This window comes from Fomitiporia mediterranea, assembly GCF_000271605.1.
Source record: "Fomitiporia mediterranea MF3/22 unplaced genomic scaffold FOMMEscaffold_12, whole genome shotgun sequence".
NCBI classification, from domain to species: domain Eukaryota; kingdom Fungi; phylum Basidiomycota; class Agaricomycetes; order Hymenochaetales; family Hymenochaetaceae; genus Fomitiporia; species Fomitiporia mediterranea.
The window spans coordinates 1,556,229-1,580,761 of record NW_006760397.1 but is presented as its reverse complement, the minus strand read 5'-3'; the positions used below and the strand labels follow the sequence as shown (position 1 = coordinate 1,580,761).

General features: G+C 47.7%; 8 protein-coding genes across 8 annotated transcripts; 4 read left to right on the top strand and 4 right to left on the bottom strand.

Annotated features, from left to right (window-relative positions):
* Positions 1-33: 33 nt before the first annotated feature.
* On the bottom strand, positions 34-1,971 carry FOMMEDRAFT_160627 (uncharacterized protein; the record flags this gene model as incomplete). The annotated part of the gene is made up of 9 exons (XM_007270277.1): positions 34-420; positions 524-595; positions 662-677; positions 744-805; positions 865-885; positions 949-1,019; positions 1,101-1,372; positions 1,591-1,743; positions 1,805-1,971. 9 exons carry the CDS (start codon positions 1,969-1,971, stop codon positions 34-36), a joined length of 1,221 nt encoding a protein of 406 aa, XP_007270339.1.
* Positions 1,972-4,225: 2,254 nt separating this feature from the next.
* FOMMEDRAFT_23011 (uncharacterized protein) lies at positions 4,226-8,958 on the top strand. Its single transcript, XM_007270119.1, has 4 exons — positions 4,226-6,839; positions 6,919-7,218; positions 7,277-7,530; positions 7,804-8,958. The coding sequence occupies exons 1-2, from the start codon at positions 5,009-5,011 to the stop codon at positions 7,149-7,151; spliced, it is 2,064 nt and encodes a 687-aa protein (XP_007270181.1). The 5' UTR covers positions 4,226-5,008; the 3' UTR covers positions 7,152-7,218; positions 7,277-7,530; positions 7,804-8,958.
* A 752-nt stretch (positions 8,959-9,710) lies between these two features.
* Positions 9,711-10,977, bottom strand: FOMMEDRAFT_136504 (NAD-binding protein; the record flags this gene model as incomplete). The annotated part of the gene is made up of 6 exons (XM_007270276.1): positions 9,711-9,849; positions 9,971-10,121; positions 10,184-10,362; positions 10,420-10,612; positions 10,667-10,771; positions 10,830-10,977. The coding sequence occupies 6 exons, from the start codon at positions 10,975-10,977 to the stop codon at positions 9,711-9,713; spliced, it is 915 nt and encodes a 304-aa protein (XP_007270338.1).
* Positions 10,978-12,484: 1,507 nt separating this feature from the next.
* On the top strand, positions 12,485-14,417 carry FOMMEDRAFT_94092 (O-methyltransferase; the record flags this gene model as incomplete). Its single annotated transcript, XM_007270159.1, has 10 exons — positions 12,485-12,730; positions 12,809-12,883; positions 12,944-12,998; positions 13,054-13,171; positions 13,230-13,283; positions 13,336-13,562; positions 13,609-13,757; positions 13,812-13,866; positions 13,929-14,212; positions 14,274-14,417. 10 exons carry the CDS (start codon positions 12,485-12,487, stop codon positions 14,415-14,417), a joined length of 1,407 nt encoding a protein of 468 aa, XP_007270221.1.
* Positions 14,418-15,135: 718 nt separating this feature from the next.
* Positions 15,136-16,808, top strand: FOMMEDRAFT_170470 (uncharacterized protein; the record flags this gene model as incomplete). Its single annotated transcript, XM_007270275.1, has 3 exons — positions 15,136-15,148; positions 15,200-15,801; positions 15,871-16,808. The coding sequence occupies exons 2-3, from the start codon at positions 15,699-15,701 to the stop codon at positions 16,806-16,808; spliced, it is 1,041 nt and encodes a 346-aa protein (XP_007270337.1). The 5' UTR covers positions 15,136-15,148; positions 15,200-15,698.
* A 305-nt stretch (positions 16,809-17,113) lies between these two features.
* On the bottom strand, positions 17,114-18,168 carry FOMMEDRAFT_170469 (uncharacterized protein). The gene is made up of 6 exons (XM_007270274.1): positions 18,062-18,168; positions 17,942-18,000; positions 17,844-17,865; positions 17,706-17,764; positions 17,594-17,638; positions 17,114-17,527 (listed from the first exon to the last, which is right to left on the bottom strand). Exons 1-6 carry the CDS (start codon positions 18,144-18,146, stop codon positions 17,498-17,500), a joined length of 300 nt encoding a protein of 99 aa, XP_007270336.1. The 5' UTR covers positions 18,147-18,168; the 3' UTR covers positions 17,114-17,497.
* A 227-nt stretch (positions 18,169-18,395) lies between these two features.
* Positions 18,396-20,252, bottom strand: FOMMEDRAFT_93870 (autophagy-type protein 22; the record flags this gene model as incomplete). The annotated part of the gene is made up of 4 exons (XM_007270154.1): positions 18,396-19,732; positions 19,787-19,860; positions 19,907-20,107; positions 20,158-20,252. The coding sequence occupies 4 exons, from the start codon at positions 20,250-20,252 to the stop codon at positions 18,396-18,398; spliced, it is 1,707 nt and encodes a 568-aa protein (XP_007270216.1).
* Positions 20,253-20,530: 278 nt separating this feature from the next.
* Positions 20,531-23,664, top strand: FOMMEDRAFT_148701 (uncharacterized protein). Its single transcript, XM_007270273.1, has 4 exons — positions 20,531-20,679; positions 20,735-21,092; positions 21,166-21,409; positions 21,473-23,664. Exons 3-4 carry the CDS (start codon positions 21,176-21,178, stop codon positions 23,411-23,413), a joined length of 2,175 nt encoding a protein of 724 aa, XP_007270335.1. The 5' UTR covers positions 20,531-20,679; positions 20,735-21,092; positions 21,166-21,175; the 3' UTR covers positions 23,414-23,664.
* The last annotated feature ends 869 nt before the right edge of the window (positions 23,665-24,533 follow it).

Here is a 24,533-nt window from a genome sequence, read left to right as displayed (position 1 = left end):
AAGGCAGAAAGAGGAGAGGCAAAAGTGAGATTCTCAATACCCATACCCGGCCCTCTCGAACCTAACACCTCCACTCTCCATCACACCGCTCTCCTCTCCACTTTCGTTCCCACTCCCCTCTCCACCACCATGCATCTGTGATCGTTCACTCATCCCATATCCGTTCCCTCTAGGCAACACGTTCACCACATGCGCTTGACTCGGGCTGATTGGAGTACGTGGGGAGGACATTGGTGAGACCTCGTCGAGCGGGCTGAGTTTCTTGTCTTCGTCCATTGTCATCCCTCGCATGTTTCGTAAGCTGTCTTTTACGCTGTCGAGGTCGACGGGTGAGTTGGGTGAACCGTCATGGTTTACGTCTACGTCTATACGGACTTGGGCGGGGTGTCGTTGGAAGCGGTGTTTGGATGTTGTTAAGGCCTGCACAAGTAGGCGTCAGTATCACTGTCAGTACAATAGAGCGAGGAGACAAATGTGATAAGGGAGTGGGGAATGGCAAAAGATGAATGGGGGAAGAACGTACGGCTAGGCTTATCCCCCTGTTCCCAGAAGAGTTCTCCATCTGCGAGCGCAAGAGTTTACGTTCGTTCAGCGTCTATTGAGATTTAAAATTAATTAGTCGTCCTGTTTAAAACTTCATTGAGACCAGTAATGGACGTACACTCATGAGCGTGTTCCTAAAGGCAACCAAACATCAAATCAGTAAAAAAGGAGCAAAGAGAGCCCGAGAGGCGGAGACGCACGTATATAACCGACCGACGGGCAAGGCGAACATGTAATGTAAGTTGTTATTCGGTGTCGTAGTCTGCCAGAATCCAAATCAGAATTTATACTCGCGGAAAATACGTTCGGAATAAGGCGTACGAGGAAGCATAAGTCGAGAATCTACGTAGTCAGACAATAAACATTAGTAAGAAGTACGATAGAAGCAGACGAAAAGGAACGTACGCAAAGAACTGTAACAGGAACAGCAGCCCGAACAGTCGTTGTGCATATTCTCGAGATAATCGAATCTGTTCCTTCACAGAAGGTAACCAGTCAACACCTTGCGCAAAACACCAAACAGAAATGCAAAGAACTAGAAGACAGATAAAACTTACTTTCGAACCCAGTCCGGTTCTTCAACAAATAATACAATAGCAGGATCGTAATACTTGTATCACACGCAACGCTCAACGCAAGCCAGGCGTCCGCAACAGGTATAATCGCCTTATGACTTTCAATCGAGGGACTCATAAGGCCCTTAGCGGCGCTCGTGCATGCCGCTGCGGCTTGTGCAAGCGAGAGAATGGAGATCCATGCGAAGAGGAGCTTGGAACCTGAGAAGCGCATGATACGATACGCCATGAAGTGTTGAATCGGTACGGAAGCGCTGGATGTGTGAAAAGGGGTGAAAGGTAGAGCCGAGGGTCCGAGATGTTCGGTTCGGGAAGGAAGCGAGGAGTTGAGGATCAAGTGAGCGCGTCAATTGGACGGGTGGAATGGAAAGAACGCCACGAAATCAGAGGAAGAAATACATGTATGTGAGCATCAGTGCCAACAGTAAAAACTTTTAATAGAACGACACTGTCGCAGTGCGTTCGGACTTACAGAGACGAAAAGATGGGCAGGGTGGCGTATTCCCAGGGTGAGGACGCAAGTGCAATGGGATTTGCGAAGTTGTGGACAATGTAGTGCCATAACATCGATACAGAAGTAGCGACTTGGAATGCGTCAATTATGTATATCCAGGATAACATGCCTCTGTAACCAAGAGTCATCAGTAAACAATAACGAAATGCGAAGGTGTAAAGAAAGGACGCACATGACTTTCCAATTATCTCTATAGCCCGCGAGGAAATAGGAGATGAGCTGCATGACGCAGACACCAAAGACGAGTGCATTGACGACTACGCCAATGAGGAGAGGGCCGACAAGCAGACTATAGCTGACTCCGAGAGGATTTTCAATCGGACTTCCTGTGCTAGCCATCTTACACGCTGTGCTTAAGGTCCAGTTTCAAACACTACGATATAGTTTGTGGTGCTACCGCGGTAGAGTACGGCAGACTGCACGAGGCCAAGCACGTAGGCGGGCAGGCAGGCGGCGGGTAGCACAAAGAAGCCCAGAAGCAGGAGAAGAAGACTGCTAGAAGAAGGCGGTTGGGAGGGGAGGAAAGGAAAGGACTTAAGGAGTGACAAGACACTCGGGAGTCGGGACTTTGGGCGGCGTCAGTCGAAAAGAATGGGGACACGGGAGGAAAGAGAGGAGAATAAGTAAGAGAGCGAGGAGCCGACGAGCGCCCGGCAAGCAAGGGAGAGCGAAGGACTGGCTGGACTGGAGATGACATTGATCCTCCTTCGATGGACAAATCCAGCATACAACGGCGATGAGACAGGGGCGATGCACTTGGGCAACACCGGACTTCCCATAGCGGGGCCAATCCTTGTTCTTTTATCATTATTTTCTTTCCGCGCTGCCCTTTTCGAGCTGTCTCCTTTCATGCACCCAGACATTAGCTCGTTGCCAGCACCAGACGATAAAAGGCATAGAGTATTTCGCTGGCTTTTGACGCTGCAGCTGCTGCCTTGTTTGTGACAAAGGCCATGCATGACCTTGATGAGGCTGATCAGGATGATTGCGGGTGAATCGGAGATCGGACCATTGTTTTTTTGCGAACCACGCGGATCCGAAATTTAAATTAATTCTCGCCTTTTCCGTCGGCCTGACTAAGCTCAGTAACCCTCTTTGAGCACGTTCATTCCCTTTTTCTCTCTCCCATTTCTCAGCCCCCTCGACGACGAAATATCTCTTGCGAATGGAAGTTACACAGAATACTCACGCAATGTCTAAAATCCGCATTTCTCTCTAATAGAACCCTCCAGTGACATGAGCGCTTATGTCAATCACCAACACGAAGTAAAATTGCAGCCGGTTCGACGGCCTTTATGTAAAGACATACATGCAGACCTTTGCTCGGTTTGAAAATCCTCGGAGACAAATGTCTCCGGTATCTGCGTATGAGGTACATATATCTTGAGTGAATGAACCATCTTTGCAGCCACTTTCATACTGCAGAGTATTTTTAAAGGTTATGTAGCACGGACTCTTGCTATACACAGTATGGGTTTCACAACTTCAGTATGAAAAAGGTGTTCTAACCTTGCACTGTCAACGCCAGTGCATTATCTACACTATTTCCAGTAAGTAGAAATCTTCAGGATCTGTCTGTTGAAGCAACTGACCTTTTTGCAAGCTCCACAAGGAAAAAAAAATGCCGTTTGCACTTTGACGCGAGCCTGAGCACCGCAAAATTGGCTTATGCCAAATATCCGAGCTTACATACACATTCTCCTGTCTCTGCGCCATTGTCTATATGGTCTATAGTCTATAATTAATGACCGAAATAGACTTTCTGTATTTAAAGAACTCACTCGAACCTATGGCGGCAACTGGAAAATTATGTTGACGTCGAGCAAGGCGACGGGACTTGACACGTACCAGGCAAATTACAAATAATAAATAAATAAAGACACACTCAATGAGTCAAATGGAACAACCCAGATGCTTTTGTCAGGAAGGTCTTCTGGTAAGATTTGTTCTACAATATATTTCTCATACTTACTCTGAATTGCCCATTGTGCAAGTTGGAACAAATCTATTCAAAAAATTCAAAAAATTAGACTTTTTGAATTCAAGGAACTCACTCGAGTGTATAAAAGTAACTGGAAAATAATGTCCATGTCAAGCAAGCCAGATTGAACTGAGCAAATTACAAATAACTAAAAGGACATCCTGACTACTAGCTAATAAAATGTATCCTGCAACATGTCCGTCCTACACATTCTTGGTAGTTCATTGTGTGGTTTCAACCTGGACAGACATCTCTTTGCACCAGGGTTATGCAAGACATGTGTGGACACTGGGGTGCCTAGGGCAAAGTCACTCCTGGGTTAATTATGGTTTATTCCACAGCAAGAAACAAGTTAAAGAAACTATTGGATTTAGAAGTAATAATGTTCTGCTCCAGACAACTCCAGTCTCTGCAACACCAGATTATGTTTGTCAGCAGAGACTCCATCTATATATTGTTTGGCTGGTGCTATTTTCGTCTTATTCAATACACTGCTGGCTTTGTAGGGTTCAAATTAAAACGTTGAGTCCTAAGTTTGTTGTATGCAAATACAGTACAATTTGTAGTGTCTTTTGCACACACAGAGTGTTGCGGCAAACAAAACATGTCCAATCAGAAGGCAAAACAAGTGGTATCGTACGATTTCGGGGTGGCTAAGAAGCGAGTACGAGAGCCTCGAGGTACGCACGTTACATCGCGCATTCGTGGGAGGCATGTACACAGACACAAATGTATGCGTTGAGCAGCAACAGCCGCATAGCGACTTAGACTGACCGAGTGAGAAAGAGGAGTTTTCAGTGACATTAGTACGCTACGTCGACATCGAGAAATCAAGACGAAGTGAGTGATACAGCAAATACAAAGTAAGTGTGCATCGGAGAGTGTATCGGAGTGGCTGATGGCCAACAAACAAAGACGCGGAAGGAAAAGTCGATAGAAACACGTTTTTGATACCGTCTTACATAATTACTTCTCAGGGCTGAAAACGCATACAGCGCGCCTCCATAAGCCTTTTCTCTGCAGCTATCCTTGTCCTCCTCCTCCTCCTCCCCGTCGCACCCGCCCCCGACGCCCATGCTCTACCCGTACCCTCGACTACAACGCTACTTTTAATACCAATAATGCTCCATACTCCTCTCAAGCACTCCCATTCCGTCGCAGTCGGCGTGCATCCTCACGCCCACGCGCCAGCGCAGCAGCACGCGCAACCTCCCGCGACGCGTTGCTCTCCGCACGGCGTACACGCTCCACACGCTCAGTTATCCGCTCATGCGCACGAGCTGAACATTGCAGACTGGCTGCACATGTCTCCCGCTCAGGTAAGTCCTCTCAGTGGCCCGCAGCCACCATTTTTTCTTTGCATATTCTTTTGTGTCTGACGTGCATCAGGTCGCCATGATGTCGCCCGTCGCTGGACCGTACACCCCTCCCACTAATCTTTTCGTCCCAACTCCGAGTCCGTTGCAGTACGTCACGAATCCAAACGCGCGAAACGACTTTCTAGCGAATTCGCCTTTGCCGTACTCGTCGCCTTTTGCGGTGCCTGCGCACTACGCCCAGCCGAGCCCTTACGCTGCAAACTCTAATTTTCAGCAGACACAGGCCCCGGCCCAGATGCCATCCATCACTGTTTCCGTTGACAATACCCACCATCTGCCCGATCCACTCGCGGATACGCATGTCCAGGGCACGTCTAGCTCCGGCCCTACGGATGCAAGCTTGCTCTTGTCACTGGCCACAGACCATTTTCCGTATATGAGTGCTCCAGCTCCGAACTCGTCTTCATCTACATCGCCCATCTCGCACGGCGGCTCACCGCTCCCCTTTCAGACGCTCACCGGCCCTATTGGCGAGGGCGAGTCGACTCCTGTAACAACCCTCACCGGTGCAGACGAATCCCAGGAGCGGACGCAGGCGTCGGCCCAAAAATCTGGACAAATGCACACCCTGATCGACAGACTCCGGGGTGCTTCTCCCATCACGGAAACAAGCATGAGCGTCTCTGGTTCTCCCGAGCGTCCTACGAATGCACAAGCAAAACCTATCGAGAGCATAGAGTCGCCCTTCCGCATTGCTGCTCCCCAGCCGCGCCAGGGCTCTGGTCCGTTCTCCCCTTTACCTCCGTCCTCGCGTCCTTCGTCCGCACTCGGCGCACTTTCAGAACTTGCGGAGATTGCCTCTAGGCAGCCAACGCCTTCTCATCCACTCAGTCGTTCGACTGTTGCTTCCCCAGCACCGCAATCTCATCCTCCATCGCGGCCTGTCTCACGTCCAGCATCGGCATTGAGCGTTCGCAGCACTGCCTCGCATGCGAAACCACCGAAAGTTCGCCGGAAGCAGATCCCTCCGCACAGGTTCTCTCCTTCCTTACTGCGCGTACAGCTTCCCTACCAGCAGACACCTGCACCTGGTTCCGAAGGCATTGCCAATGGCAAGCCTATTACACCAAGCTTTGTTGACGGACTGGCACGCGGTCCACTGGAGTTTGAGGAAGAAGGGCATCGATACAGAACTCGCAGCAAGTTGCGCACCCTCAAGGCAGAGATTCAGGAGCGCGAACGCGAGGCTGACTTGTTACTCATCCGTCGTGGATTACGTGGAGAGAATACAAGTGCAAATGCAGCAGAAAACGGCGGACTAGATATGCTTGCTAGTGTCAGCGTCACACGTCGTATCGAACTAAACTCTCCAAGGCGTGCAGAGACACCCCTGTCAGGACAGAGTCAGAACCAGAAGGCTACCCGACCAAAACGTGCTATGAAGCGCGCATTTAAGGATATCGACGACGGTGACTCTGAGTCTGTCGCTACGTCGAGCGACTGTGGTAGCCGGACTCCATCAAAGAGACCTCGGATTGCGACGGAGAAGGTGGCATTGGCCAAAGCAAAGAAGGATTTGTCAGAGATAAAGACGCTTCGTAGCCATGCGTCTCTCGAAAAGACTTCAGCGCGTCCATCACCTGTCCGTACTTTGAGTAAGAAAGCTGCTTCATCTGGCAAGAGCTCGAGAGCCTCTTCAGCGTCCGCCGCTGTAAAGAAGACTGAGAATGATGAGATGGATGTTGATGAGTCAGAACTGTCGTCACTTTCGAGTACATCATCGGAAGTGGAAGATGCCAAGTCATCCAACGAGGATGCCGATTATGCGCCAAAGAAATCGGCTCGTAGTGCTCGTACCAAAGCTGCGCCCACCTCTGCTTCCGTTGCGAAGACGAGTGCGTCGAAGTCTAAGGCACATGTTAACGTCAAAGGCATGTCAATCAACATTGAAGGAGGAGCTGCGGCAATGAACATGCCAGTCCGTACCTTCCCTCCAGACGTTCCGTTGCACGCCAGTTTCCCGTTGCTGTATCGCAAGTTCCCTATGTGTGGATACACAGATCCGAGTTCGTTCTCCTTTACACCCTATGGGAGCTCTCCGGCTTCTTCCTCGTCGAATTCCGCATCCGAAAATGAAAATGGGATGTTGGCTCCCCCTTCATCCGGGCACTTCAATATGCCTCGCACTGCAGAGGATCTGTATACGCCCCGCTTCGTGAGGGGCGTGGGTCGCGACAAAGTTGGTCTCTGTCCAATCTGTTATGAGAGTCCTGAGCGTGGAGGTGCTGGGCGCGCAGAGTGGTTGAGCATGAAATTTTCTGCATTCAAGTAAGTCGATTCACCTTTTTTTTGTCCTTCTCCCTTTCCTGTTATCGAGCCTTACTAATTGATTTGTGCTTGCCTGTTCCCAGCTACCACATGCAGTATGCGCATGGCATTTCGCCGATAACAGCTCTCCCGTTCTCACCGCCCATTGCGTTCCGTACTGTGTCACGCTCGCCGAACCATAAGAATGAGAAGAGCGAAATCTTGGAGGGCAAATGTCATCGATGCCAGGAGTGGGCAGCTGTCGAAGGTGTCAAGTGTGTCGAGGCCAAGGTGGGTATCTTCCTCTTTATCGTCGGGAGTCGATGCAAAGTCTGGGTTGTGGGCACGCTCCGTTTAAACTTTTTTTCATACGATCTTATAACGATCTATCGGATGAGATCATCCGTGCGCTTTATCGTTGACGATCGTATGAGAGAATTGAGATAGCTCCGCAAATCGATTAGCATCGATTTCCGACGATGATTATTTTTATTCCGAAATCAAGAATCAAAATGTATACTAATCGATCGCAAATTTTTCTTTTATCATTCTTCATCATCACAGCTCAAGGAAATTTATTGGTGGAAGCATGCCGCGGGATGTCACAAGGGATCGACCTTGGCTGGCGATACCGACGTACATCTCGAGGACGCCGTCTCGAGGCGCGTCAAGGCTGCTTTTGACGCTGTTCAAGCTCGTGCGCACCCGACTGTGCCTGTGCTGCCTAATATGGGCAGGCCAAAGGAACTGTTCACGACGACACCGCTTCACTAAGGCGATAATATCTTACTCCGAATAACGCCGAGGACGAGTGTTACGCGCGGAAATTGTCACGATAATCATCATGAATCTCTCGGGTCAGGTTAGATGGGGCTCTGTGGGTCCCTTCGATGCCCACCAACGGATCGGATTTGTTTTTCATTTTACTTTATCGTTTTCCCTGTTGGGCGTCAACTGCAATCTCAGTCTTGCATTCTGAAACCCAACATATGCAGCGCCTTTCTTTATTTCTCTGTTTCATATTTCTATTCTATTCTCGAGTCAGACGCTTCTCAGAGCCGTCAAACCCAATTGACATCCCCTATACCTCCATCATCATTCCCGCTATTACCCTCCAAGACATTTCTCATACCGTTACTCTATATAATTGGGCTTGTGCGTGGTCGGTCGGTCGGATTTCATTTTTTCTAGCTGTTTCTTTTCAATTTCCATGGTATATTCTCGATTTATTATCTGCCCTCGTAATGTCTCTCGATCTGTGCTTTCTCGATTTTTCTTTTTCTTCTTTTCATGGCTTGCTGCTCTAGACTTCATTCTCATTGTTCAGTGTATATATTGAGCTCTTCCAGGCTCACTACCTCATTTCTGCACTCTGCCCCTCACCTTGCATTCTCTATTACCCCAAGCAATCCACATAACCCGACATGACATTAATACCCCATCATTTTAGCATCTCGTTTGTACATACATGACTTGATCTCGTATTATTGCACATTCTCGGATTCGGCATTTGTTCTTTTTTACTCCTTAATTCACTTTATTCTCTGTTTTGGCTGGGTGGGTTGGTGTTACTTATACTGGTCGTGCTATTACAACACATCGACAAGTATTCGTCCCCAGAACCCAGACTTCAGCCAGCCCCTTTATGCAGTGTCCTTCTAGTTTCTAATTCTAATTCAGGTATCCCCTGTCCATATTATTCCTTTTCCTCCCTTCCTCCCGTTCAAATTCTATTTCACCTTGTTCGATAATGTCGTCCGCCATTTCTCCACGTCGCTTTGTTGAGTGTTCTGCCTCGCTGCACCTTGTTTCGTTTCGTTTGCGTTCGAACTTGCACCTGTTACCTGCTGAAATTATGACTATGTCCGTCCTTACGTGTGTACATACGTGTTTCATGAATTTTCGATATGGAATTTGATGCTACGATAGCGCTGCGCGAGCGGTATGCGGTTTGCTGCTGCTTGTGTTTGCGCTTGTCGTTTTATTAATTGTATGTGTGTGAGGGACGTTCCGCCTGGAAGATTACTATGAGGGTGAAATTTGGTGTTCAGATACTATGGATTGTGTGCATTGGCAGTCTGAGCAGCGTATCATTTGCCTCATTGCTAGTTCATTATATCTTTGTCTATCCTTGTTTACTTCTAATTGTTTATAAAATATTGTTTTGTGCAAGCCGCTGTCGAATCACATGTAGCTTTGACACTGCTTCGCTCTTAGAGAAAACGGACTATGCTCGACAGTTTATGTTGAAGAAAACCAATCATATTTTCATTCTACATGTCAATTTTTTTAGATTAAAAAACAAAATTTGTGCATGTTATGACACAATCTGCCTATTAACACACTTGCTCGACATTATTACTCGTGCCACCCCTTCCGATTTCAAGCAACTTATATAGAAGACGTGCCTATACCCTAAGAGTTAGTCTGATACCTATATTTTCTTTAAATAAAAAACATTGAGTAACGTACTAAGAGTTGAATATGGCTAGGAAAGCTTCCTTATTAGCCTCGACGAAAGCGCGTATGTCCATGCGGGATGGGTTGAGTCGGAGGGTGAGGTCCGGGTCTCGATTTGGGTTGCCGTTCGTAATATAGAACATTTCTAACCTTGGTGTTAACCCATTATTGTTTAGATAGTATCCAGATTGACATACCCATGCTACGGAGTAACGAATTTGAAAGGGCGACTCGTTAGACTTGAACAGCGTCAGGTGTAATAACGACTTACTTGCTCCAGAGTTCATAATTACTTTCCTTCGTTTCATTGAACTTGGGGCGATCTATCTCAACAATCTCGACGTCCTTCCCAGTCACGTCGCGCACCGCTTGGACGAATTGCCGAGGGGTGATTACTTGTGAAAGAACACGTATGTCTTTTCCTACGTCAAATCATGCAGAATTAGCAAACCCCAGCGGCTTCGGACGGACTTTGCTCGCTTACCAATCCATTCGTTTGGATTCTTGAAAGCCGCAAGAGCATAGGCTCCTGTTTCAGTGACGCTATATCCACCCAGTGGACCGTCTGTCCACATCAGCGGCCAGTCTGCAATGACTTTACCGACAACCTTTTTCAGTGGAAAAAGATATAAGAAGTTTTCAAAGTAGAACACAGTGAATATTCTAGAAAATTTTCAGTACCGGGACCCGACATCATACTCAACGGGAGAGGGTAATTACGAAGTTCGTGGAATCTTCTTCTCCTTGAGGTAATCATCGACAACTGCCTTTGTGTTACAATGTTTGACGAGAACAGGATCGCCCGTATGGTCTAGTGAGGACCACACGAAATGCTTCACTCCAGCCAATAAAGCTGCGTCGACAAGATTCTTTCCCTGCTGGATTTCTCTTTCTTCGTCGAACAATTCCCAGACTGAGAGTGATGAGTTAGGATCCTACAGCTTAAATATGATAAGGATATACTTACAGTTCGTAACGCCGAAAACACCGTAAGTGCCTTCGAACGCCTTGCGCAAGCTAGCTACATCATCCATGTCGGCCTTGACAACCTCCACACCTCGCGCGGCTAGCACTTTGCAGAGAATTAATAAAATTAACACAGTGAGCATGTCACCTACAGACTACAGTACCTTTTGCTTTGGGGGAGTCGATGTTCCGCGTAAGTCCTCGGACTCGGAAGGAGTGATCAGGGTCATTCAGCAAGTAATTGACGACGCTTCCGCCTTGTGCGCCTGTAGCGCCAACGACTGCAACGATTGGCTTGTCTGAGCTCGACATGTTAGAATTGAAGAGTGACTGATCCTGGGTGATAAGTCCTTGTAGATTGCAGAAAGTACCGTCTCGAGAAAGACTTTAAAGGTCCCCGGCATCAGACAATAAGCACCCGAGTCGGAAGTCTTCGAAACGAATAACCAATCAGTCATATAATGACCGTGTAAACATATCGTAAAGGAATTGTCATTTGGATATTCCAGAGAGCCACACAAGCAGCATTTCATTTTGTCATTCGTCATACAGGACAGCAATATTGAGAAGATCCGAAGCCACCTACCGCAGCGGCGTCAGGTTCTGAGACAGGCACGAAATAATAGTATTGTCAGAAATGAAAGCGTTTCGAACGCGTGCGACACATGAGAGAAAGAAGCTTTAAGGAGTCTTCGGCGCTCACAAATTCCTTGCATTTTTTGTTTGTCTTTGTATGCATGCGTGATCGGCATCCTTTGAGTTTTCTCCTGTTACACACGTTTTAATCCTCTAAGCCTCAATACGACGTACACTGGCACTTTTGCTGGTCATCATCATGCAGTAGAGGGGACGTCTTTAATATCACGAATCCTTTTTCCCCCCTTTACTTCTTGCTTTTCCCCCTATATTTGTTTTAATCTTTGTATACACCCATAGAACCGAATTTTACTGGTAGACTAGAAGGAGAACTAGTAATTCCTTGAACAGTTAGCTGCATGTAAACATGTAGATTGTTCACTTAAACGGAATCCCAAAGCTGTAGGGTATGGATCCTGACAAAGAATGTCTTTGTCAGCAAATCTTATCAGAACTTTGGCGCCGTTTGTGTATCATTATTTATGTCAATTTGTGCCGAACGGTCCCGGCCTCCCAGCTGATCAGTCGCCACCATTGCTGTCGCCAGCCTTCACACAGAAAACTCAGTCCTCGGAACCCGTCACATACCAGTTATGATCTCCATGGACTACTCCAACTCCACAATCCTGCTTGAGTCTAAGTTCGCATTGTCTTGGTATCAATAGTGTTCTTTCCACCCGCCAGGCCGTCAGCTAAACCAGAGCGATCCCGAAAACGACAGACAACATAACCTATCCTCTGGACAACTGACAGGCCTCGATTCTTATCAATGATCGACTGCAGAATGGAAAATTAGTACCACAACAGTACTAGTGCTTCCATCTTGAAAGGATCCTGAGTCCTTCCCTGGCCAGTACTTTGGTTATCAGCTCTTTCCGTCAAAACTCCCGATGGATGCAATATGCATCAGATCCGCTCCAGAGACCATCGAACATAAATTTACTATTTGCCATTATAAGAACTAGGGTCATACAGTCTACCCTCTCTATCAAGACTCTGTCTACTGGAGTGATGTTTTGCTTGGAACTGCCAGAACTGCCGGCCTTATGCAAACCACGGTGAGGGACCAGTATCAAGTGAATCTATTATTATCAAGAAGCCGACAGCTTGTGCTGTCAGGGGATGGGAATATTAAGTCTGAGTGCTGCCTGGTCTTTCCCCAAGAGTCTTACTAACGTCCAACATGACTGCTGAACTGAAAGCTCTTTGCAATATTATTTCTACCTCTATCGACAAGATTAACCAGGTCTGTGCTGTGACCGACAAGGACTTTCCTTCCTTGGATCAGCCTGTCCAGATCTCGGAATTCACGCCTGACGGGATCCGCAACAACCCTGAAGTTGTAGAAGCAATTGGCCCTGCTGTAGCTGCTGCATTCCAGCTCATCCAGACGCTCCAACCTCCTGCGATTACACTGGCCAGAGATGCAGTCAGGGTGAGTGTCATGAGCTCACATTAATGACATTCTTGTCTTAAAAAGTATTGACAATGCTTGCACTTAATACAGCACACACTACCACTCGCACTTGGCATTGCGGAAAGGGCGAACGTGGCCGAGACCATTAGATCTGCAGGACCAAAGGTAGCTAGTCAATATGCTTTCGAACCCTAACATTTTCAAACAAATATTGATTCTGTTTAGGGGATGCATGTCAACGAGATTGCGTCCAAGAGCAACATTGATCCTAAGAAGCTCGGTAAGGATCCTTTGGTAGCTGAAATTTCCAGTCCAGAAGTTGATGTACGCCACAGCACGCGTCCTCCGCTTCCTCGCTACAAACCATTGGTTCAAGGAAGTGACGCCAGACGTATTCGCGACTAACTTGCTGTCTTCCCTTCTTGATACTGGCAAGGAAGTGACCCCGGACTTGTAGGTCGTCTACGCGAGCACGGTTTATGCTGACCCTCACTGATTGACCCAACGACAGTGCATTGAACAAACATAAAGAAACACCCGGTCTTGCTGCTCTCGTAGGATATAGGTAGTTTACCTGACTTATAAACTTGCTGCATCTGTTGATTGTATCTGCTTAGCACTGATGAGCCGTTCAAAGCGACCGCTCATTTCGAAGACGTTGTATTTGACCCGAAGACAGCCTTCTCCGAGGAGGTAAATGAAGCAGGTCTTCAAAAGGGTTTGGGTGTACAACTTGACCTGTGGTCGTATTACGATTCTCCTGAGGGACACTATCGTGGAAATCGGTTCGACGCAGCGATGTCGGCCTACTTAAAGCTTCATCCGCCTCAGGCTGTTTTGACTGGTAAGGAAATTTAGGCATAAGTGGTTTGTATTAACTGGATCTTCAGGCTTTGATTGGAATTTGGTTCCCAATGGGGGTCTGGTGGTTGATGTTGGAGGCGGGGCAGGTCATGTCGGATTGGAAATTGCCAAGGCATTTCCTGAGCTGAATGTTGCCATCGAGGACCGCCCAGCGACCCTGGAAAGCGCCAGAAATGTAATTAATCGTTCCAGATGTTCTGAGTGCATCAGGCGCTAACGACCCGTGCAGTACTGGAAGGCAAGTCTCCCATCGCACATCGAGTCTGGCAAAGTGCACTTCGTTGGTCTGTCCTTGTTTCTCTTTTCCTTAGTCAGGTCCGTCGATTTAACTGTTAATTGCCTGAAGGGTGCGACTTCTTCGAGCCACAGCCAGCGTTGCCTGCAATGCCCCATGTCTTCTTGATACGTGCGGTTCTCCATAACTGGTCCGATAAATACTGTATCAAGCTTCTCCGCAACCTGCGCAATACAGCCGGTTCAGACACGAAGCTCGTTATCATCGACAGTGTCATCAGTTATGCGTGCGAAACACCACGGAAGCCGGGCATTGATGCTGCCATGAGTCCACCGAAGCCACTTTTGCCTAACCTTGGCGGAGCGAACGTGCTCGCGTACGAGGTCGATATAGTGGTACGAACTACTTCGGATTGTAACAGCATTGACGATGTATTTCTCACATGTACAATTCTAGCTCATGTCAATGCTTCACTCTGCAGAGCGTACTGTCGATGGATTTGCAAGTATTGTTGAAGCGAGTGGATGGAAGTTGGTCGAGATTCGCGAGAATCCTGTGAACAAGATATGGTGGCCATCCATCATCTGCGTCCCTGCTTAAAGAAGTTTATCCGGATAAATCAATTTAAATGCACTGTAGACAGATTGTGTGCAGACGGTAGAGAATATTCCGTACTGACTATTGTATACATGATTTCGTGTGTAAAAGAACTTATGAATGTCTTTTCTCAACATTAATACTATATATCACTGGTACTTCCAAATAAGCATTGTCTGTATGACCCAGGTTGCTAAATCCATAGGTCCAACACTTTTTTCTATTCAATCTACAATATTGGAAATTGTGTGCAATTAATGTAGAAACAATTCAGAGCATTGTATTCTTAGTCTTGATTCTTGTTTGGAAGTTGTTTGGACTTGGAATAAAGTACTGTTAGTAATCTGTTATAAACTTAGGTACAATATTTTGTAATATATATACGAGTAATAAAATATATCTGTACACGGTTTCTTATTTTCCCGAAGCTTCCTAATCTCAACAAAAAGTCTCTTTCAGGGTCTAATTAGTCTTTTCGGCGGGTTGTGTGTCATCATTTGTATCTGTTTATGCCATTTGCTTCAGCGGCTGATCGGCTATCACTGCTGCGTCGCGCCCCACTCAGAAATCAAGGTAAATCTCGTCCTCGCAAGTCATTATGATCCTCGTGAATTAACTCCAATTTACTGTCTGATGGAACAAAGATCTTCATCCTCTTACTATCGACTTCTTCCGTACTCTTTCTCTTCGGGAAGCTCTCAGACTCAACTAACACGGTCCCGGAAACGACAGAGGTTCTCTCCAATATCTCTATAGTTTTGCTGAACAACCTAAATGGAGCCTAGTTTCCGTAGACCTCGTAAAAAATTGAAGAAAATTGAAGAGCCACGAAGCCTTACTGCTGCGAGTCTTCCCAGGCATAGCCAACAATCTAACGCAAAACAACTGCGCGGGCTCCGTTTACTAAATTCAAAGATATTTCTCCGCTCATGTCGCGCGAGTGTTCTGACTTGCTGTGCACAACTCCAACGAGCTATGCTACGCAAAATTCACCTAGAAAATGTCCTTACGACGAAACGGCCCCGCAGCACGAGTGAGAAGCTGATCGGCTTGCGAAGGATACCTGCTGCGCACGGTTCCGAAGGTATCTCGCTAACGATGCTAACAGTATAAAAGTGACCTGTGTTGAGGCAACATAGTTCCTCACAAAACGCATTCTCTCTACTTCTCATCGCATCTAATCAGGTAGTTCTCCAATCGACCAAGACGAAACCAATCTTTTTCTACTTAGCACTCGCGCAACTCATCTCTCTCGTTACCATCCGAGCCAAAATCTTTCTGAAAATGGTCAAGCTTGACACATCTTTCTCCTTGCTCTCTGCTTTGCTCGTTGCAAGCACGGCGATTGCGCATCCGCTTGCGAATAAAGAGCTTGCTAAGCGCCAAAGTTCGTCCATCTCCTGTTGTAAACACTCTAACTTTTGTGCGCTATGACTGACATGATGTTTCCTAACAGGTGGAAGTGCACCTCCATTCCCACTTCCCAGCGGCTCGTTTACAGGCGGACCTAGCGGTGTACCCCCACCACCTCCCAGCGGCTCCGCCTCAGCGTTCCCAGGCGGGCCTAGCGGTGTACCCCCACCGCCCAACAACGGAACCGGCACGGACCCCGCCTTCAGTGGTGCTGTTCCCAGTACCGACCCAGCATTCACTGCTGTCCCGGGTAGTGTGACTGCGCGTGCATTCGGTCGGGCAGCCCAGAATCAAGGCCAAGGCACCGGAACTCCGAGAGGAACTCTCACCGGTACCGACGCTCCTCCCCCGCCCACTGGGACGTTCACGAACACGCCGACGGGTACAGCGCCGCCGCAAACTGGTACACTGACCAACGGAAATCCCCCACCTACTGGCACCAACATACCCACAAATGGTGCACCAGACCCAGCTGGAACGAACACAAACGTCCCAAACGGTAACAACAATAACAACAACAACGCACAGCCGCTCACCAAACGGCAGGCCTCCGCGTCCGACTCCGCTTCTCTCTCTGCTGTCCCAACAGTGGACCCAAGTGGTTCTGTGCTGCCACCAGTACCTTCCGATCCACCAAGCGGCAGTGCGTCCTTCGACTTCCCAGCACCCTCGGGCTCTGGGTTCCCTCCGCAAGGTGGCAATGGTAGTGGACTCGGGTTCACTGACCCATCTGGTTCCGCGCCGATCCCTCCCCCATTCCCTTCAGGCTCTGACTTCCCCGCTCTACCAAGCGGCAGTGCAGTTCCTGCGCCAGGTGGTCCGGGCCCAAACGGTACTGACCCGAGCTTCAGCGGCAGTGGTCTCGGTCCCGCTCCAACGGACTCCGCATCGTTCATCGTACCAACTGACGCACCCTCCGCATCAATTGACCCGTCTCTTGTTTCCGCAACGGCACCACCGACCGCCAGCGTCTCTGCGTAAACAGGCTACACGAAGCTACTATAGTGTATACCCTTAAAGCAGCTAACCAAGTCTGAAGTGGTTGCTTTCCCCTTCTCTTTTATTCTTCACGAAACTTCCTGGTGTATTGTGGTCGGGATATTCTATTTTGATATATGTGCGCGAGCCGCGCTTCTGGCACTGGTATGCATCTCTCTTTGCTTCTTGTCAGCAATATACTGCGGGCGTTCTTTGTAGAGAGTAGTGACTGCGGCGCGGCTTGTTGTGCTGTTGGCTCTAATCTCGTAAATTTGATGTAGTTGGATGTAATTTCAGTGGGATGATATGTAATACATTCGTTTTTGTGGCAATCGCCATAAGTTGAACATCGTTAGATCGCAACCGCAGAATCATCACGCAGCTTGCCTATCACAATCGTCGCATTACTTATGTGAACGATAGGATATAATTTTGGGATGCGATACAGTAGGATGAAAACAAACAATGAGCAAGGCCCAGCCAACAAAAAAGAGGTGAAGAAAGAAACAATATGATAATACAACTCCCCATCAATGATTGATTCTAGTTAGCGAACGCACACAAAACAAAATCAATCAATCATCGGGATTTGGTTTCTGAGAAACATAGTCTGGGTTTCTAGGTGTTAGGGTGTTCGTTCGCTGCACGTGTACGTAGGCGCAGTGCCGTATGTGAACGGCGACATGATACAATTACGACCACGACCAAATCGTGCCACCGAGCTGTATACGAATGTCAAATAGTAAGTACGTCACTGAGGCATTTATCCAATAGGCCATCGAACACACCTGCTCCAAGAATGCCGAAATCTCGTCTCCATCCTCCATTTCCATCTGAGCACAGGCGAAGTGACAGTGAGATGTTGGACACAAAAAAAGGAGTGCATTAAGGGTTACGTACGTCCGCCGCTGTATCATTCGGTCTCAATCGTTGATTATGATATACAAACTTGAGCGTTTCTAAAGACAACATGATAGAAAGAAGTAAGAACGACGCAAAATTCAAAAGCGTATTACAGCAGGAAAGCTGGTTACGTACTCGCGTCCATTTGGAATGCTTTCTATACACCATAGACGAATACGATCATTCTTCAGTGATTTGATTTGATTAGCAACGACGGAGTCTACAACACTCACCCCAGCTGCATCGAAGAGCTTCTGCATTTGATGATGCGGCTTGAGGGCGATCTTGACTTCTGTTTGTGCAGCTAGTTAGGTGATGGACGGGGATCGAGTGAGAGATGGAAATATGCGGGCCTTTTTCTTCATGCCGGACGATAAGCATGATTTTCTCGTTGGTAACATCGGGCTTGATGTCGGGCTTCTTGTCGATGTCACTCATAGTTGGCAATACTGCAGGACAGACGCTCAAGAGGAGAGAGGAGGAGAGAAGACAGAACCCAACAGGAGACAGACGCGCGCCAACAAATTTGGATTACATACTCGGCCGTGACGCTACGCGCGTCGTGTCACGCGTTGCCTCAGCAGAGTGAATAATATAAGATTAAACTGCAAGAATTATTATACTACAAATGCAACAAATTACAATACCCATCTCTACGTTGTCCAAGTGCTAAATATATCAAACGACTCATCGCTGAACATACCGCTCCGCATCCTCTCTCCCCCTCTCCACATTTACACTCCCAAGCAACGGCACAGCACTCCAAATCATCCCCACAAGGAAGAAAAACGCATACCTAATATTCCCCGTCCTATCCGCTATTAGCCCCACAGCAAGCGGTCCCAAAAACGAACTCGACTTATCCGTGATAGAGTATAATGCGTACCACCTTGCTTCTTCACCTCTTGGAACGAGTTCAGCATAAAACGCACGTGCATACGCCTGGAAAGCGCCATAGACTGTACCAAAGTAGACGGCAAGAGCGAACATCTCGCCCGGGGTTGTTAGGCCACCGAAACGCGGAGTCGTGAGAAGGTTTATCGCCTCGGAACTGTTTGAGTGGAATAAAGGCAGGAAACCGAAACATCCGTAGAGTGGGATGAAGCTGCAGAGTAACACGAGAACGATAAGGATACGTTTATTCGACCATTTGAGATAGCGTTGAATTCGTGGCCATACGAGTGCACCCAGGATACCTGCAGCATTGACAAGTAGCCCGACGACTACAAGTGAACCTGCAGACATGTGGAGTTGTGTCTTGCCGAAGAGAAGCGCGGTAGACGTGATGGTTGTGAAGCCATCACTAAGCAAGAACCAAGCGCCGAGGAAACGGAATGTATGATTTAACCTTTTGACTTCTCTCCAGTGGAGCATTTGTCCGAGACGTCGCCATGCTCTGCCTAATTCACGCTTCAAGCTGAAACGACTATCAAGCTCCGAAGATTCCTTCATTTCCGCGGATGCTGCACCAGGAAGCCATAACCATGCTGGAAGCGTAAAGAGCGCCCACCATAATCCGCTGGCAAAGATAGCGAGACGAAGGGAGAAGGTCGAGCCTCTCATCAACGTTACAGGTATTAAAGCGATAATGAGAGCGACAATCCCTGCAAAGTATCCCAGGGCAATACCTGATCCAGATATTCGAGACGTTGTCTGGGATACTAGCGTGGTATACTTCTCTCGCAACTCCTGGGCATCCATAGATACATTTCTCCTCGAAAGGAGAGGCTCTTCATGCGAATTTTCGTCAAACGCTAGCTCTTGACTGTCCGTCTCCGATGTGTGCCCATCCTCCGAGGTACGCAAGGTCTCAAGTGCCGCGACGACTTCTTTGTCTTCACGAGCTAAAGTCGGTAGATAGGCATTCATTGCGACTACGCTTGCACCGAAGCCGACGTTGGCCAGGATGGCGAACAGCGCCGCCAGTGCCCAGACCGGAGAAGAGGACGGTAATGCGAGAAAGAGCATCGCAGATATTGAGCCCAAGGCAGCGAACAGGAGGAGAGCACGCTTCCGGTGAGGAGCTACATAGCATGTTGAGTTGCACCATAGTAGAAGGTTAGAGGAACACGACGTACGATGATCCGCGATCCCGCCCATAGAAATGACTGTCAAAGCCTGAAGCGCGACGGAAATTGAGTAGACATACAAACTATCATACGTTAAAATCATGAAGCGCACACATAAAGAGCACTAACCTAAAGCTAGCGCTGTCAATCCAAATCCACCCTATCTTGACAACGCATCTCTCCTCAGCATCATCCCTTGTGTTCAATGGCGCGGTCTTGGCCGTCGTGCATGGCAGCGTCTTGTCCGGAAGCAGGGCACCATTATCCCGTGCAAACTGCTCGAGGCAAATGGGGAGGAAAAGCGTTAAGGAGACTACCACAAAGACCTCACTTTACGGGATTAGTTAATCGATCCAAAGGAGAACGGAAAGTATCTTCACCTTGCGAAAGCGTAGCTCAGCCAACCACGCAAGTGGCGCTTTGCACGTTGCTCATTGTAAGGAGGTTCTGACGCACTGGTGGTTTGTACAAGCATGGGGTCTTCCGCATCCATGTCAGTTGAACCTCCTTGTACCTCCAGATACTAATGAGGGAACCAAACGGTCCTTTCGTAGTAATAAAATAAAGTGCGGCCACTCCGTGCGTGTTGTTCCGCTCGAAAGTACGAAACAAGCCAGAGCAAATAGGCGCTGTTAGAAGTTGACGACGAAGAAAGGGAAACAAGAAAGACGGGGAAGAAGGCGGGCTAGGATGATGATGGCATGATGGCTGCCGGAACCAAGTTTGGTCGCGTCTCACCGAGTCTCAGCTCGGCTTAGCTTCAACTCTGTCACCGTCCATCACCACCTCCTCTACACAAAAAGATGACTTTATTCAAAGTTCCTCGAGCGTTGCTTAGCTTTGATATGTATTTTGACATAGGATAATGTAGGACCTCAATGGTCAAATTACTCAACTCGATGGTATTATTAAGCGTGCTTTTCTTATATTCATTACGCACATACTAATATTACCCAGTACATTACAGCAGTGCACATATAGCGTGGCCCACCACGAGTCCACTGCCTCAGGATGCCTCGTGTCGACGCTTGTCTTTCCTTAGGACTTATAAGTCAAGCCCGACGCTTTCGTGGCCCCCCTCCTCTTCCTCATCTAGTGCATTACGTAATCGAAATGGGCCCTGTAAAGCCAAAGCGCAGGCCGCTTCTAACATAAAACCACATCGATAAAAGGAAGAGCTCTTGCTTCTTACCCGCATACACCTACCTGCCCTCTGCACGTCTGCGTAACCCGGAGCTCGACAATAATTCCCTTTGTGCAAAATACTTAATTGCTGTTGAGCCACTCAGGTCTCGAGATCCGGATTAGTGAACCGGTACGTGGTTTAATTCGTGTGACTGCTCGAGCCACGTAGAATACTAACTTTGCATCCCCCTACACTGATCCAGCATCCCACACATGTTCTCCATCTTCAAAACAGCCCTGTCATTTTGGTTCCAACAAGACGTTGGCAGCCCGGAGGAGGAGTTGGATGAAATAGAAGAACAATGCTGCAACACGTTGCCTGGGGCATGGCGTACTTCTTCGCAACTCAACACACCAAAGCCACATAGAAAGCAGACGCGACACGTCCGATTTAATTTCGCTCTCCCAATTGAAATGAGCCCAAAACAGAAGCGACGGCTTCAGATGGTAAGTCTGCAGTTCAATACGCTCATGGAAGTTTGCATAATCTCATACCTCAACAACCACCAGAAACAAATGATCGACAGGAAGAAGGCGCGCGTGCAGGCGCAGAAGGACGGCGAAAGACTATATGAGATGCATTATGGCGAGAGTACAGATCCGGAGATTGGGAAGAAAGAATTCCGCTTTAAAAAACCCGTCAATGATCTACCTCCCTCACCGAAATGTCCTTCTCTGGTGGTAAGCGATTCTAAGAGTTATCGGGAAACTGGCAACAATCTACGAGTTTCTGAAGTAGCAAGTAACTATGAAGTGGAATCGACTTGTTCCTTGCTGTCCTCTCCGCCTCTTCGTCGTTATTCCTACGGGCCTGACCTACTCCCAGCCTACCTGCATTCCGCATTTCTGTGGTTCCACCTAGTACGAAACGTAGTAGTGAAGAAGAGTCGATCGGAATATAAGCTTGAATACAGTTGTACGCCTCGCGCAATCTTGTACATGGTCTTCCACGGCTGGATCGATCTCGCCGATGCTGTCTCATGGAAGAACAGCCGACATATGCTTGGACTTGCGCTTGCGGATCTTGCTTCACGCATCGGCGGGTTTGAGAAGCTCGAAGACGAGATAACCGAGAAACCAGATAATGCGGCTTTAGCTACCTTTCTAAAGGGATGGCCACTGAGTCGTGGCCCGAAGAAAGGATACAACTGGATTTCGGATAGAAGAGACAGGGCGAAATACGGACCGTTTGGACCTTTACTTGCCCGATATGCGACTCCAGAGGTCCAGGAGATGATTCTACAGACACTCTTGACGTCCGACACTCCCTTGGATAAAGTTAACTTTCCCGGTAATTGGAAACCGTTCTTCCTTCCTTTAGTCTTGAGAAAGCGACAGCGCGTTCAGGAGGCGAAGAAGGAAAAGGTGGAGAGGGTGAGGGTGAACGAGGAGAATAGGCGTCCTCAAGAGATTCCAGCGACATACAAAAGGCAAAGGGTGCCTGACGTTCATGTTCAGACGATGACAAAAGCCGATTATAAGCAGGACAGTCACAGCCCGCAGTATTTCAAGGAGGTACAAGAACGCGTCATCCTCGAAGCTCCGAAATACGAGGACGAGTCGATATCCTGCCATATACGGGCAAAGAAGCCACTGTCTCGATCCTATTCCTCGGAAGACAAAATGAGCGGGGTAATTGACCTTGGTGTGTGTACCGCAGAATCCCCGGCCTTCCACCAGCCATGGACAGCTGAAGGACCAAGTCAAATGGCGACCGACATACCAATCCAGTCGACAAACGGAATTGTGGCAGGACAAGGATGGAAGCCGACGGGCGACGTGAACATGGACGAGCCTGTCCTAATCGTCAGCGGACCAAGTGGCTTCTGCGTACCGAGTGGTGCTGGACAGATGAACGATATGGATTGTAGCATGGCGGTCGAATTCACAGACCCAGCGCAATCTGTCGATTCGCAAGCGGGCGATAGAAGACCATTCACTTCACCCGCTGGTCCGAGCGGAGTACAGCAGAATGGGAGTTGGATGAAGTACGCGGAGAAGCGGGTAAAGCACGATGATATACCTCAACCTCAAGCCCAGAATCAACTACAACCACAAGCGCAGTCTCAACTTCCGCCACAGCGTCAACCAACGCTTGAACCGCAATTGCAGTCTCAACCTCCGCTGCAGTTTCAACTACCGCCCCAACTGCAGCCGCAGTCCCAACCTCCAGTACCAGCCTCGTCAACTCCATCAAGCTCAGCAGCCGCAACCCCAGCCCCATCCTCATCAACAGCAGCTCCCCGTAGAGGAGCTCGAGCAACCGACCGCGATCGCGGTGGCTCACAACAACATCGTCGGCGTCAACAGAATCGACACGCCGCTCAAAACAACAACGGCATCACTGGCGGGACCGTCAATTTCGATCCTATACTTCTCTCGCTAGTCAACATACCATTACCGAACTTCGCCCAGGTGCAAACTCAAACACAGACGCAGATGCAGAACTAAATGCCATCGAGTCCGACAAGTTCAAGGACATTCCTTGATTCTGTTCCTCTTTGCTTTGCTTTTGGATATTCTGGTTTGATTCCTGTTATTACTTTTCGTCTTGTCTTACTTTCTTGGAGGATAGAAAAGGGCGGGTTGGAGGAGTTTATTTATTCTTCATTTATTTTCTGTATTCTACATATTTGTCTACAGTTTAACGAACGCGTCTTTTTTTTGCGCATTTCCTTTGTTCCTTTGTCTTTGCATATTGCTTTTCCCCCTTCCATTGCATCGTCATTTCTTGCTTTCTTCTCTGTTGCATTTTTTTCGACACTTTGATTAGCATTAGCATTATTCATAATCAATTGCTTTGCCTCATAAAATACCCAAAATACCTGAATTGGAAAGGGAGGAAATTTGAAAGTATATATAGTACAGTTGAAAATGTCTTATTGCATCACATCATAATGTATAAATGGCATAATGTATAGACTTTTGGCCAGACCAAAATTCAGGTCCTCAGCCAAAATGTATTGTCATAATGCATAAATTGTATAATGCATTGGGTTTAGCCCTCTCCCAATGTTATGCAATAAGACATTTTCAACTGTAGCAATAGTACTGCATGGGTCTAATAAGTAAATGTGAAGACTCTGTGTTTTTAAAGTTAGTGTAAACATTAGGTATAGATGTATGATGAAATGAAGTAATATGGTGATGCATGCACTGTCTCTAAATTATGCTGATTTGCTATTGTACAAAGCACTTAAAGCTACTAAGTTGTGACATTTCCCTATTGTATCTACCCTTCCACAAACACATAAATAATTTTGAAAAACACTTGTAGTAAGCTTATAGAACTGTAACAGATGATTCTTGTTCACCAGGTTTTCAATAAATTAAGTAAATAAGAGAAATGCTACAGTATGTTAGGAATTGTAAAATACAGTAACTAAGTTTGGAAAAGCTTAACTCAAGACTTGGGACTGAGTAGTTTATATACAAAACCCTATTAGTCACAAGTCTAGAGATTGGCCAGATCAACTAGGCTACCTTTGTTGTCCTGCTTAGTAAGAACTCCAGCTCAGCATTATTAACCTCTAATCATTACTAATGGGTGATCAATCCATCAGTAGAGAGA